The sequence below is a fragment of the Ovis aries genome, chromosome 7, assembly GCF_016772045.2.
Source record: "Ovis aries strain OAR_USU_Benz2616 breed Rambouillet chromosome 7, ARS-UI_Ramb_v3.0, whole genome shotgun sequence".
Classification (NCBI taxonomy): domain Eukaryota; kingdom Metazoa; phylum Chordata; class Mammalia; order Artiodactyla; family Bovidae; genus Ovis; species Ovis aries.
This window is the reverse complement of record NC_056060.1, coordinates 85,958,400-85,972,479: the sequence shown is the minus strand read 5'-3', so window position 1 is coordinate 85,972,479 and position 14,080 is coordinate 85,958,400. Positions and strand designations below refer to the sequence as shown.

Here is a 14,080-nt window from a genome sequence, read left to right as displayed (position 1 = left end):
GCTAGGTTGGTTTGGGGAGTGACTCAGCCCCTGACTCTCTTCCTCCTTCAGCTCCTTCAGAAGGAGCTGGAAATGTGTTCAAAATCCAGCTGCACGCTCGGAAGCGCTGCCGAGCAGATAGAAGCGGCTTCAAGTTGCAGGGATGCGGGGAGGGGGTAAATAGATTGGATATTTTCTAACATTTGAAACAGTCTGAATATTTTCTAATGTTTGACAAAAGAAACACTAGAAGAAAAAAACAGGAGTAAAAATGACCTCTAGGAGACAGGAGAGGGAGGAGGGGGGATGGACCTAAGAGTTAGTTCTCCATATACATTTTTGCCTAGTTTGATTTGTATGTTGAAGAAGTAAGATTAAATTAACTGTAATATAAAAGGCATGTTCCTATCCACCTAGCCATCTCCCTATTAGGAATTTCTCCTAGAAAGAGAAGTATGTATAAACACACAAAGATACATGTGGAAGGGGTGTTTGAAAGATTCATTTTTAAGGACCCAAAGCAGGCAACAAGCTAGATGCAACCAACGTCCTTAAATAGAAATGTACTAAATGTAATTATTAGCTAGGTGAATGGTACATTAGAAGCCACTAGAGAGAACCATTTGTGCAGATGTGGAAAGATACCCACTGCCCAAGAAAGATGCAACTACTAAGGGCGCAGATGCCAGAGCCAGCCTGTCTGTTGGAATCCTAGCTCTGCTCACCCCCTGGCTGTGACCCTGGGCACATTTTTCTGTGCCTAAAATGGGAATAATAATAATACTTACCCCATGGGTTTGTTTGGGTTAAATGAGCTAATGCATAGACCACTTAGTAGAACACGTCTTAGCACACAGTAATTGCTACTAGTTCATATAACTAAATGAACACAGCAGGGTGTTAAAGCAGTGTTACAACATGCGTCACGGTGGGGAAGGGACATGCGCGCGGGGACATACACGCGCGCGCACACTCACACACACTGGCTATACTCACACAATGTTGCTTAAGAAAGATGGGCATTTGGAATACATCACTTCCACCCCTCTGCCACCCCTTTAGTGGAAGCAGTATTCTTTTATTAAACCCAAACAAAGGAGCTGAAGCTCTCCTCCCTGCCCTTCAGCAATGCACCCTTCACTTCTGCATTTCTGTGCTGGGCTGGGTCTGCCCCTCCATCAGGTGACCAGCAATACCGAGGCAGAGGGGGCTGCTGGGGGAAGCTGTGTGTGGCACCGGGCCCTGGGGGGCTGCCCACTGCCCCCTCTTCCCATCTCTCCCACCTTGAGCTCTGCTGCCCCCCACCCCGGAAAGTTGCTTTATCGGCACCAACTGATCTAATAACATTCATGCTCTTCCCAAGACCCCATCCCCCAGTGATTTGACAGCATGAGCTCCTAGAATTTTAAAAAAAAAGAGCACATAATTTGTGGCAAGTGGAGTTCATAATCTGTTAATTTATTATCGTTTCTGTCGACCTGGAGGGCCATTAGCAGAGGTAATAAAGGGAGATATAATTATAGGATCTGAGGCCACTCCAGACACAGCTGCTGTCACTCGGCAGCCCATATTTCATCAGCCGCTGGCGTTCTCTCCCCAGGGTGAGCCAGACGGTGGCTACCTGGGTGCAGGGCCGCCCAGGGACCCTCTGTGAGGAGGCCTCTTGGGGGGGCTCCCCTGCAGAAGTGGTGCACATGTCAACCTGGGCTTGGCAGGGCCGGCTGGGGGGAGGCTGTCTGACTGGGGCACCCTTGGGGCTGCCTGAGCTGGGAGGATAACAGTTAATAACATCTGGGGGGCGGCAATTCATCAAGAGATACTCACTGCCTGTGCTGCCTCTTGCTCTCATCTCTCCCTCCCGGGGAACCGAGGTGGACACTCTAAAGACTTGGGCTTGTCCTCTGGGCAACCTAATACTTGGAAAATTCAACTCAAGGGGAAAGCCTGTATTAGGGATGGGCAACTCCAGACTGACCCAAACAAAAGGACAGCTGCTATTCTGAAGGAATCCCAATCGCCCCCAGCTACTCCACTGAACGCACCCTTGCAGAAGAGTGTGTTCAGAACTATCACTTAGTGGCAAATAGATGGAGAAACAATGGAAACCATAGCTCCAAAATCACTGCAGATGGTGACTGCAGTCATGAAATTAAAAGATGCTTACTCCTTGGAAAAATGCTATGACAAACCTAGACAGCATATTCAAAAGCAGAGACATACTTTGCCGACAAAAGTGCGTCTAGTCAAGGCTGTGGTTTTTCCAGTAGTCATGTATGGATGTGAGAGTTGGACTATAAAGAAAGCTGAGCACCGAAGAATTGATGCTTCTGAACTGTGGTGTTGGAGAAGACTCTTGAGAGTCCCTTGGACTGCAAAGAGATCCAACCAATCCATCCTAAAGGAAATCAGTCCTAAATATTCATTGGAAGGACTGATGCTGAAGCTGAAACTCCAATACTTTGGCCACCTGATGGGAAGAACTGACTGATTGGAAAAGACCCCGATGCTGGGAAAGATTGAAGGAGGGAGGCGAAGGGGACGACAGAGGATGATGGTTGGATGGCATCATTGACTCGATGGACATGAGTTTGAGCAAGCTCCGGAAAGACAGAGAAGCCTGGCGTGCTGCAGTCCATGGGGTCACAAAGGGTCGGACACTGAACTGAACTGAAAACTATGGAGGAAATGCAGGGGGTGCCAGCAATGAATTTATGCTCAGATGACCCTTCCTTCTGGCTAAGCTGGTGGCTCAGCACCGCATGAGTATGTCTGCTTCCATGCACGGCACCTAATGCCCTTCTGGACTTTTCCTCCGTGGCCACTGCCCATCAATCCTGAAGACCTAGCTCAACTCACGTGCTGAAGTCCATGGCATCCCTCCTGCCTCTGTGTTCCATCCTGTGGTTTTTCCTGCTGCATTTGATAATTAAGTCTCTCTCTTCTCATGAGTGAGATACAGGAGGTGGGAGATGGGTGGGTAGAGAGGAAACAAGATTGGTCTTTGGGGATAATTGTTGAAACAAGGTGATGGAGGTTCATCATACGATTTGGTCTACCCTACCCTACCCTTGAAATTTTCCATGAAAAAAATCTCTATATTATTCCCAAAGGAGACCCTTAGGGCAGAAATGAGTCGAATTCTTTGGATCAGCCACAACTCCACACAAGACAGCGTGTACGTGTATGCTAAATCGCTTTAGTTGTGTCCGACTTTGTGCAACCCTCTGGACTGGAGCCCGCCAGGCTCCTCTGTCCATAAGGAATCTCCAGGCAAAAAAACTGGAAAGGGTTGCCATGCCCTAATCCCGGAGATCTTTCTGGCCCAGGAATCAAACCCAAGTCTCCTGCACTGGCACGTGGGTTCTTTACCACGAACGCCATCTGGGAAGCCCTCAAGAGAGCTCACACACAGTTCATGTGCCACGTGCGCACGTGCAATTTCGCTTCAATAAATGCATGCAAAAGCAGATCTGAAGCACCCTTTGTGTGCCAGGCTCTGGACCAGACGACACTGAGGCATGAGATATGGTTTCCTGTGCTTAATTCAGGGCAGCGGGTTGGGTTCCTCTCCAGGGCACTAAACTGAGCTGATTTAAGAAGCCAGTCCTTCTGTCTGTCTGTCCAGGACCCAAGATGGACAGCTGATGACTCAAGCCCCAGGATGGGGCCCTGACTTGTATAAGCCTGCTCCTTCTCATTCTCTCTTTCTAAGGGCCAGTGAGCAGGTCTTCAGATAAGTTTTCCATCTAATCTGAGATGGGATTAAGTCAATTAGTTTAACTGAATCAGGCACTTGATTATGTCATCACCCTTAATATGAAGTTTACATGCAGTGGCAGAAGACCCTATTAATTAATTTTACCTTAAACACTAGAAGGTCAGGCCCAAATAATTCAGCATGCAAATGCATGCAAAATAGGCAAATTAGCATTTGAGACAGACAAATGAGCCCCTATGTTTATTTTATTTTTTAATCAAAAAGAATTCAGCTTTGGACAAGGAGAAATGATGATGTGAAAGGAGGCTTTTAATACTATTAGCAACGGCAACAACCATGGTCATGGTCTTTGCCATTTATCAAGCGCCCACTATGTGTGGGGGCTGGGCTAAATGTGCCATAGCCTCCCAGCAACCCAAAGGAGTCGGGGGGCTGGGGGGCTGTTATTCACAGGTGAGGACTCTGAAGCACAGAAAAATGAAGCATCTCACGCTGGGGCGCCAAGTATCTCTAAGCCAGTTAGGACCGAGCTGGGAGGAGGGCCCAGGTCTGCCTGAATCCTCAGCAACCTCCTGCTCTGCTCACTGCCCTCTTGGCTGGGCACAGACAAGAGGTGGAGCTGGGGGGTGAGAAGGAAAATGGGTGCAGGGGACGCCATGACTCCTGGTTCTTCTCCACCCCCTGGGAGGCACTGTGGGCATGAGATGGTCAGAAAAGGAGGCAGTGACCTGCGGGTCCACCAGGAGCCACTCCTGAGTCATTGCTGCGATGCAGTTATCTGCTCAGCCTGGAAGAGGAGCATGTGATGGGAAGCGGGGTGTGCGGGGGGGGGGGGGGGGGGCCGTGCCCCATTTGGCCCTGGGTTAGTGGAGCAATCCAGGCTGAGGTGTCTTAAGCAGTGGCCTGACCCCACATTGTTGCTGAATCAGCAGAGGGCAGATTAAAAAACTACTGAGTGTGTAATCCCAAGAGGCTGAGCTCCTTAGTAAGGGCGCTCCAGCCCAGATCCCCGGGGAGCCCAGCCCTGAGTCAAGGAGTCCCTGCTGAAGGAATTCTAGGCTTCCTGCCAACGGTGATACCAGCACTATCTCTGAGCTGTTATCCGCAGGAAGGCTCACTCCTATAAGTCGTGCACATAGCATCTTATATAAGGACTTTTTGACCTGCCCCAATCAACTGTGGGCCTCAGCATCTGAGGTTTAGGACACCTTTGCTACAGAACCATGAATGCTGTATTCATCTTTCAGAGCCGGTGGCAAACACAAAAGGGATCTACAGACAGGAAGATAAACTGTCCCGTGTCACATAGCTAGGAAGGATATGAGTCCACCATAGGTAGCTGCCAGAGGGGAACAGGCTGTCTCCCCGACACTGAGAGCCAAGCTGTTAGAACTGTAAAGGAGCAAACTGCACAGACTTTAGAAAGCCCCTCAGCAAAGGTGTGCTGTAGAGGATGTGGGTATCCGTGTCTACATAAACAAATTATAAAAGTCAGCTCCCTCCCTTTATCCAGTTTGAAAAAGGCTAAGGAGGGGTCTAGAGCCACAGGCAATGAAGAGAAGTCTGGATCACCCAAGACCTGTTCATTACATATACTTCTCATGCTAGAAATGATCTTAAAATCATAGGATCAAAATTAAGAGACTGGCCTCCCTTAAGATCAGGCAAAAGGCAATAGCGAGCATATGGCTGACATCAAGGATGTATCAAAAGCATCCCACACACGCTTGCATTTCATCCCCACGTCAAAGTGCACGAAGGAGGTAGTGCTGGTATTCCCTGTGTGCAGATAGGTCAGGTGACTCGCCCTGGGTCACTCAGCTAGCAAGTTGCAGACCTAGAACTCAAACCCCAATCTGATTCCCAAGCCCACGTTCTTAACCACTCCACTTCACTAACAGGAAACAAGAGAGTCAGTGCCTCTTCTGTTATTTCCCAGTATATGATCAATAACGAGAAAACCCTGTTCTTTGGCCTTTAAGGATCCAAAGAACTTGCTTTGATTGTTACTTAATGTAGAAGCAATCATAGCCCCGCTAGAATGCTAATCAGTTCAGGAGCATCACTGGACCTTCCACATGGCTCCTGGGTTCCGGGCTCCCATGCATCAGAACCAGAGCCATGGGGAGAAGAGCTGCTAGTCTCTGCCTACACCCTCCCCCAGTCCCGTGTCCCTGTGGGACTCACCTGGGATGTGCTTGGCCCAGCCAATGATGACCACGAGCTCCCTGTCTGCCAGGTCACAGAGAGTGGTCAGAGCCTTGATGTCGCCCTCTGGCATGCCGGGGGGAGGCATGGCATAGAGTTTGTCTGGCTCAGCCACCAGCAGGTAGGAGACGATTTTAGTCACTGCAAAGACCAAAGGGAGAATGTAAATGCCTGGGGAAGGAGGAAAGAGGCCAAGGTGGAGCCTGAGATGGCTCTGGAAGAAAATGTGGGTTCCAGGGAGCCCTAGGAAGGTCAAACATGTCTAAACCCTACTCCCTCCCTTCCACCCTGCCTCCCTCCCTCCCTTTCTTCCTTTTTTCTTTTTTTAATTTTACTGATGTATAGTTGATTTACAATGCTGTGTTAATTTTTGCTGTATAGCAAAGTGACACAGTTTTATGTATACGTATATATACACACACAAATATACATACATATATATACACGCACACATATATATATATACACACACACATTCTTTTTTATATTCTTTCCCAGTATGGTTTATCCCAGGACACTGGCTATAGTTCCTTGTGCTTACAGTAAGACCCTGTCATCCATCCCCATTCGATGTGTAATAATTTGCATCCTTTCCAACCCCAAACTCCCAGTCCATCCTTCTCCCACACCCCCTCCCTTTCTGACTCCACAAAGTTGCTGGCAGTGATGATTTGGGCTGCTGGGAAATATCCCAACAAGGGAAGCTGCCTGGTGAATTCTCTTAAGAGGACCCTGATTCAAGTGGGAGGTGAGGGAACATGCTCTGGAGACTGGAATCATGCTGCATTTAGAATCCTGTTCTGTACTTCCTCGTGACTCAGATGGTAAAGAATCTGCCTGCAATGCAGGAGGCCCGGGTTCCATCCCTAGGTTGGGAAGATCCCCTGGAGAAGAGAATGGCAAGCCATTCCAGTATTCTTGCCTGGAGAATTCCACGGACAGAGGAGCCTGGTGGGTTAGACTGAGCAACTAACACTTTCACTTTCTGTAAATCCCATAGGAAAGATCTTCTGAATCAAGCAATGAAGCCTGAAGTACTTGATGCCAAGGCCAGACCCTGGTGCCCTTCCTCCGTGGTTCTCAGTGCCCCCATAACCTAGCGGTGCGAAGACAGCATTTCCCCAAGGGACTCCAGATGTTCCAGCAACAGAGGCTGGCAAAAGGGGTGGGGACTGCCCTGCACTCACATGGCTTTTTAGCAGGAGGAGAAATCTGTAAGCTCAGGTATGGGCTGCTCTCCGAGTCCAGCCGTCGCTTGTATTTCTGGCGGCCTCCACGCACTCGGTCAAGGCGCACACCTGTTGGAAAGGAAAAGAAGGTCTCAGAGTTGTTCAACATCACCAGCGGTGTCAGCACTGACTTCAGAATCCCAGCAATGGCTAAGTCTTTCAGGGCTACATCCCAATGGCTGTTTGCACCTGCCCCATGGCCAGCCTCAGGCCAGGTGGTTGGACAATCCTAACATAATCGTCTTCACAGTAATGACCCATCCCGGTTTCCCCTAGGCCTGGCCTGCCTTTCTGGAGTCAGCATCCTCCTGAAATCCCTTCCAAGCAGACTTCAACTCTTGAGTCTTTCTGTTTCCAGAAGGCAAAGCACAGCAAAAGCCCTCCTCCAAGTGTTGGGGAAAGACGACGCATCATTTTAGATCTGCTGTGAATCCAAGCAGGACTGAGTTAGCTTGCCAAGAGAGGAAAGACATCCCTGCCACGAGTGACACCTCCAAAGAGCTAAATAAAACAATGACCTTCAAACTTTTCACACAAGAACTGTCTAGATGGAGGACACTTGCCACAAGCGTCAATTTCTGGATCCCATCCTCAGAAATTCTAGGGTTCAGTTCTAAAGTCTGTCTTCTACATAAATGCAGACATAAATGTCTTCTACACAAACCCCACCAAATGGGAATCGGGTAGTCCTCCTGCTCACACCTGGAACATCAGTGCCTAGAAGGATGTCAACAGCAAGTGCAAAAGCAGGTGTGGCCACACCACACTGACACCCGTTTCCAATGGAGTAAGGCCTGATCCTAGGGAGACCCTGTATTGTCACCAAGTCTGTACCACCATCAGGAAACCCACCCCACTCCCAGCTCCTGCATTCTGATACACATATTGTTACCACTTGATACTCCCACCTGCAGGCAGGGCGGACAGGCCCTCCTGTGGGTTCCTCACCCAAGAGCACACACACCTACTTGTAGCCACCAACTTGTATGGCCTGCCCTAAAAAGATGGCTGGAGCCCATCGACTTAGCTCCAGGTGAGAACATCATAAGCTCTCCTTGCCTCACCACGAGACAGACCTTGACTGGAACACGCAGGAAGTCAAAGACAAAGTCCGAGGCCACGGAGGAGCAAGCTCCGTGGCTTCACCTTCTCGTCCTTTTGCCAAAGGTCAACAGCATCACAATACGGCTCCAGCCAGTTGATCTTCAGGGCCCTGTCCTTCCCTGGCACTTTCTCCTGCCGGTCCTACCTTCTGCCACCTTCCTGGCCCACGGAGGTGTGCCAAGGGCCTGAAGGCTGTTGTAAGCACACCCAGCCAGACTGCCCAGAGGGAATGTCTTCTGGGGAGGCCAGTCACTGCTCGGCATTTCATCAGCAGTGTCCATTTTACCCCACAACTGGCGCTTTTGTATTTGATGCTGAACACGGTGGTAGTAAATTTTCCCTCTTCCAGGACAGGGTCTACCCAGTGTCCCACCCCTGCTTCCTATTTCAAGGCAGCTCCTCTCTTATCATCTTATTAAGGAGGCTAGCAGTATTGCCCTCAGCCACTGGGTGTGGGCAGCCCTTGGCCAGACTTTCTTGGTTGGGGCATCTCCCGTGCCTGGGCTTTTGGGGGCTTTCCTTGGTCCTTGTCTGGCTAAGTGTGGTCCTTAAGCCTCCTGATGAGTTTCTAATGAACTTCCCTTCTGCGTCAAGAGTCAGAATGGGTTGCAACTGGCCACCTCTGTTACGGGTGCTCCAGGACCAGATGTTGAGATAATGCGGGCAGTTTCTCTGGGAGGCGATCGCAGGAAGGAAGTCAATTCGAGTGTGTTCCTGAGTGGACGACTGCTGTCGACAACAGGCTCAGCCTCACTGCAGACCCGGGGAGGCAGTGTAGAACGTGCCTTAGCTACGGTGCTGGGGACAAGGGCCACTGGGGCGTTTAGCCACTTCTCCCACAGTCACTGGCAAGACACAGGTCCGGGTTGAGCAGGCTCTGGTGGCCAGAGAAAGCCCTGGGCAGAGCCACAGTCATGAGGTGGCGGGTTAGCACACACCTGATAGAACCCTAAGTAGGTGTGTGCGGGACACCGACCGCTGTCTCCTTCTCGAAGTGTGGTCCATGACCGGCAACAGCAGTAGCAAGGCGGAGCTTCTTAGAATGTGGAAGCCGAGCTAGGATTTCAGCAGGGTGATTTGCAGGCACAGGAAGAGTTTGAGCTGGGCTGCACCACAGCCTCCTGGCAGACGTGGCTGAATAATCCACTTCCATCAGCACCTTGGGAACGTGAAGAGGCAGCCGAATCCCATTTAGCAAAAGACCGAGACCCATGTGCCAATGGGACTCTGGCTCACCCCTCCCAGCCCCTTCTGGGAGGGCAGAAGGAGCAGGCACATGAAGGTAGGAAGGATGGTCCCCTGTTCCCTGAAGAGTCTTCCTGACCCTGTCCTGTGACCCAGCCTGAAGGAAGCTCAGCCTTGCCTACTACCGGCAAGGAGAATCCCACCCTCCACCAGGCTTCTCCGCCTGGAAAGCTGGCAAGACTGCAAGTGAAAACGCCAGGCAGCATGCACAGAGGACCGTGAGGACCCCTGTTTCCTGAGTACCTACCATGTGCCAGGGTCTGACCTGGAGTCCAGAGTGGGCTCCTTCTCCACTTCACTGGCTTTCTCTGCTAGAAGCCAGTCTCATGAAGTCCCCCCTCCCACCCAGGCTACCTGATCCCAGACAGCAGTCCACAGGACAGGGAGCTGCTCAACAGAGGGAAAAGGGGCACCCAACCCTCAGCGGGGCAAGGAGATGGGCATATGCCACCTCTGTTCCTGCCTCCCCGTCTAATACACTTTATCCTCACAAAGGGCCTGGCACTTCGTGGGTGTTCAAGAAAATCTCGATACATGCACGAAAGGACCTGCCTCCAACCCCCACCCCCCCAGCCCCCATCCAGGCTGGGTGCTTCTTCCCGGGCTCCAATAACATACTGGGCTGCCCCTGATTAGGCACCCCTTATGACCAGGGGCTGCTGGCCGTCCCACTCCAGGGGGTGCCGAGGCACCAGTGCGCCATGTGGGTGCTTAGAAAATGGAGCTGTTAGTATGATCATCACCATCATTAGCACTCTTCCCCCAAGTTGTGTGCAACGCTCTGGTAAATCACATTGGCAATGAGAATGTGAACAGCCAAGCTTATGGTGGACTTTCTGTATGTGTTGCTGTATTTAGTCCACAAGGTATACAGCTGGGGTTTTTACCCCCATTTTATAAGACAAACTAAGGCTCACAGAGATTTAGTAATTTGCCCAATAAATGAACCAATACCCAAGCTCTTTGCCATTCCAGGATATGACATCCTAGGGCACAGCAGGTACACATTCTCTAAATTTTCTCCTCTAGATCTTGACAGCACAATGGTCAATAGCTGCAATCAATAAGTGTATTGATTATCAGGTTATTCTGTTTAAAGAAAAAAAAAGGAGCCTGTAGGGTTTGATTATGCACAAATTGATATCTGGCATTGAGGTTTGTTTGTTCTCCTTGCTTCCCGTCTGCTTTTCCAAGTCCTGCTCAGCTCACAAACCCAAATCCCTCCAGGCCACAGGACCCAGTGATCGAGGCCCCAGGATGGCTCCGCCCTTACAGGTTGGGCAGCCTCGGCCAAGTTGGCTCTCACAGCCTTGGTCTCAGTGTAGAGATGAAAGCTGTGGTTATACCAACTCTGCTCACCGCATGTGGCTTTTGAGACAAAAGACAAAATAGTGGGGAAATGGCTGGTAAATCGGAAAGTGGTTTCAGTAGCCGAGCGAGGCCATCACTGCTATGGCTCTGTGTCTGGGCACTTCACGTGCCACCTCCAACTCAACAGGCTCTTAGTGGACAGGGTCCCGTCTGCCCCAGTTCTGAGACCTCCCTCCCCCATAACACTGCCCCACAGTCAGGGATTATCAATGACCATTTAGGGTAGAGCTGTCCAGGGTCATAGATCCTGGCTGAGGTTGGACAGATGGTCCCCCATCTAAATGAATAGCCCAAACCATCCCCAAAGGCAGTTTATATCCTGGACACACCTTTGAAGGCCCAGTTCAAGTATTATCTGTGCTGGGAAATCTTTCCAAACTCCCCTGGCAGAGCTGACCATGCCATTCTTGGGCTCCCTTTGTCCTTTCTGTGTTACAGCCGCCAAGGTCAAAACAACTCTTCACCATTGTACACCACACACCCATCTCCCTGGTGGATTGTGGGCAACTGCTGGACAAGGACTTTCGTTTATCATTGCAGTCCCGGTTCAGCACCCAACTTGTGGGAGGCAATCAAGTGTCTTAGTAAAGTGATGTGCCCATTAAAATGAAGCCCTTCAGACCAAAGAAACAAGAGACGGTCCAGGTCTGATCCTTTACCCAGCTTCCATTTGTCTCTCCAGCCTCCAGAAATTTACTCTCTCAAGGCAGCCCATTCCTCCTGAAAATTTCCCCTGGTATTGACCTAAATTCTGTCCCAGATCACTTCCTACATTGCATTCCATCCCACAGGATTACCTCCCTTCCACAAGACAACCCTTTGACTTGAACATCCTTGGACACCCTCCTTCCACAGCCAAGCGCCCTTTATTTCTTACATTGGTACAGTGTCTTCAGGCCAGTCACCTGCTCGCCTCCTATGCATTTGTCTTTATTGATATGATCTGCTCTGCCCTGAGAAGATTCAGCCCCTCAAGGGCGGAGACAATGGACAGAGATCTGAATTCCTTGGCACTTGGCCCAAACAGACATTGGTCTCTGTTTATACTTACTATCTGCCAATGTGTGTTTTTTTTCCCTTGACTCTGCTGTACATATTTAGTGAACAAGAAGCAGCCCCTTCCCAAGAGGTAATGGTATGGACTGGGTTCTCATCCAGAGAGATACAGCAGCATGCTGTATCATGAATCCGTTAGCGGTGGATCACCAAATTCTAACCATTGGGTCTAGGAGACATTCTTAGTCGTCTACCCAATTTTCATTCCATTCCCCCTTTTCCATGCTAACAGGATCCAGATTTTCTTCATAGACACAATGAGCCCTAGCTAGTCAGAGCAATTTTGTTTCCGACGTTTTCGGTCTCCCTGGTAACCAAGGCTGGTCATATGGCCTGGTTCTGGGCCATGGGACATAAGGGGAAGCCCATGGTGGGAGCTTCTGGCAATGGTTTTGCTTTTCTGATAAAAGAGACAAACATTGTTGGTGCAGCTCTTTTTGCCTTTCTTCTGCCCTGACCTGGAAGATGAACCCTAGAGCTGTGGCAACTACCTTGCAACCACGAAGCAGCCATGTGAAGATACCAAACACCAGAGAAGAAAGGCAGAGAGAGCCTGAGCCCCTGACACTGTGACCGAGAAGTCGGTGCAATCACCCATCTTCAGACTTCTTGTTTGGTGGGGCAATCAATCTCATTTATCGACGCTTAAGCCACTAGCAGTCAAGTTCTCTGTAACTTGCAGCAAAAAGCAATTTTCACTGATACGATGAGCAATTACTTTTTAAATTAGGATACTTAAGTCTTTACAAACAGCAAATGGAAAGAAAATAAAGGTGGGGATTTGAACCTGAAAGGAGAGTAGACTTACTGTTTGTGTTCTTATATCAGTGAAATATATACAAGGCAGGCTCAGGGAGCATATTAAAATAGTAAGTAATTTACAGTTACTGTCTGGGATTATTAGATTGTATCACCTTATTGATACTTTCTGAGTTTAAAAAGGCATCAATAATATTCTCAGGTAAAGTATACCAGATCTCCAAATACTACAATAAATACTTATCCTTTGCTTTAATGACTGTTCAGTACAGTTTAATCCCTTAACATGTGCAGGCCAAAATTAAGTATTCATTAGTGTGTCATTTGAATACAAAAAAGGTTGATAATTACTGGAATACGTGTACCAAGAAGACTGAGGCCTTTAGCAGAGCCCAGGCCCGGATAAGAACCTGTCGCCCTTCTTGGCCAACATGGTAACCCCCTTAAATCTAATAGACATAAGTATAAGCTGAAGTTCGCCTCTCCTGACCAGCTGCTCCCTGGTGCTGCTCCTGCTCTAAGTGCCGCACGTGTATTTTTTCACTTAGGGATTGCAACAACCCTATGAGGGAGCTTCTATTATTATCCCATTTACAGATGGGGGAAAGTGAGTCACTTGCCAAAGCCTCATAGGAAGGAATGCGATCTGACGCCAGAGCCCAGGCTCTCAAAGGGCCCTGAGTCACCGTGGTGGTAGAAGAAATACAGCAGTGGGGGCCAGGGCCACACCGCATGCCCCTGGGGACCGTTCACCTGGAATTCCACCTGACTGGTGCCCTGGAGCTGTGCCTCCCAGCGCCCTGCAGTCTGTGTGGCCTCAGCTGAGAACCGACTCCCTCATCATTGGAGGGGGAAATCCTGCCTGGAGGCGGTTTGAGAACCACCGGCCTATAACCGGCAAGAGACCCTGTGTGTCAGAGCCAGCTACACCCCCGCACCAGCAGCCTTCTGGGCTGGCTGTCCTCAGCTGGCTCCTCTAGGCCCACCTAGTACCCATGTCAACCCTGCCCCATCGCCAGGGATCTCTGGTCTCTGGCTTCCAGCTGGATTTGCAGTGTTTCGATCAGAGAGCTAGGAAGAGGGGTACTTAACCCTTATGCCCTCCCTGCTAGGCCCGAAGTGTAACTGACCTCTAAGTACAAGCCCAGTTCTCTCTGGCTTCCTGGAGCAACTCATCTCTGGTCTCTTAAGGTTGAGATGATTAAATGCTCCCTGCTATTGCTAGTCTCAGGGTGTATCACCCCCTCCAGTTGGCTCCCTGGATCCCACCCTCCCCTCTGTAAATAGTGTCTTTATAAAATCCTCTTTGGTGGCCCTGTGAGGGGACATTTGTTCCTGCCTGGCCCTGAGCAAGACAGCGGGGAGGTGGGCTGTGCTTGCTCACCGTTCCCCAGGAGCAGGGTGGAGGACC

At 49.9% G+C, this 14,080-nt stretch overlaps 1 protein-coding gene across 2 annotated transcripts in view; it reads right to left on the bottom strand.

The window, feature by feature from the left end:
• Positions 1–14,080, bottom strand: part of ESRRB (estrogen related receptor beta) — a 186,796-nt gene that overhangs the window by 12,802 nt on the left and 159,914 nt on the right. For both annotated transcript variants that reach the window (XM_042252781.1, XM_027972072.3), the window contains exons 4-5: positions 7,093–7,203; positions 5,885–6,046 (exon numbers count right to left, since the gene is read on the bottom strand). In XM_042252781.1, the coding sequence (XP_042108715.1) occupies positions 5,885–6,046; positions 7,093–7,203 (273 nt within the window). The remainder of the gene's footprint in view (positions 1–5,884; positions 6,047–7,092; positions 7,204–14,080) is intronic.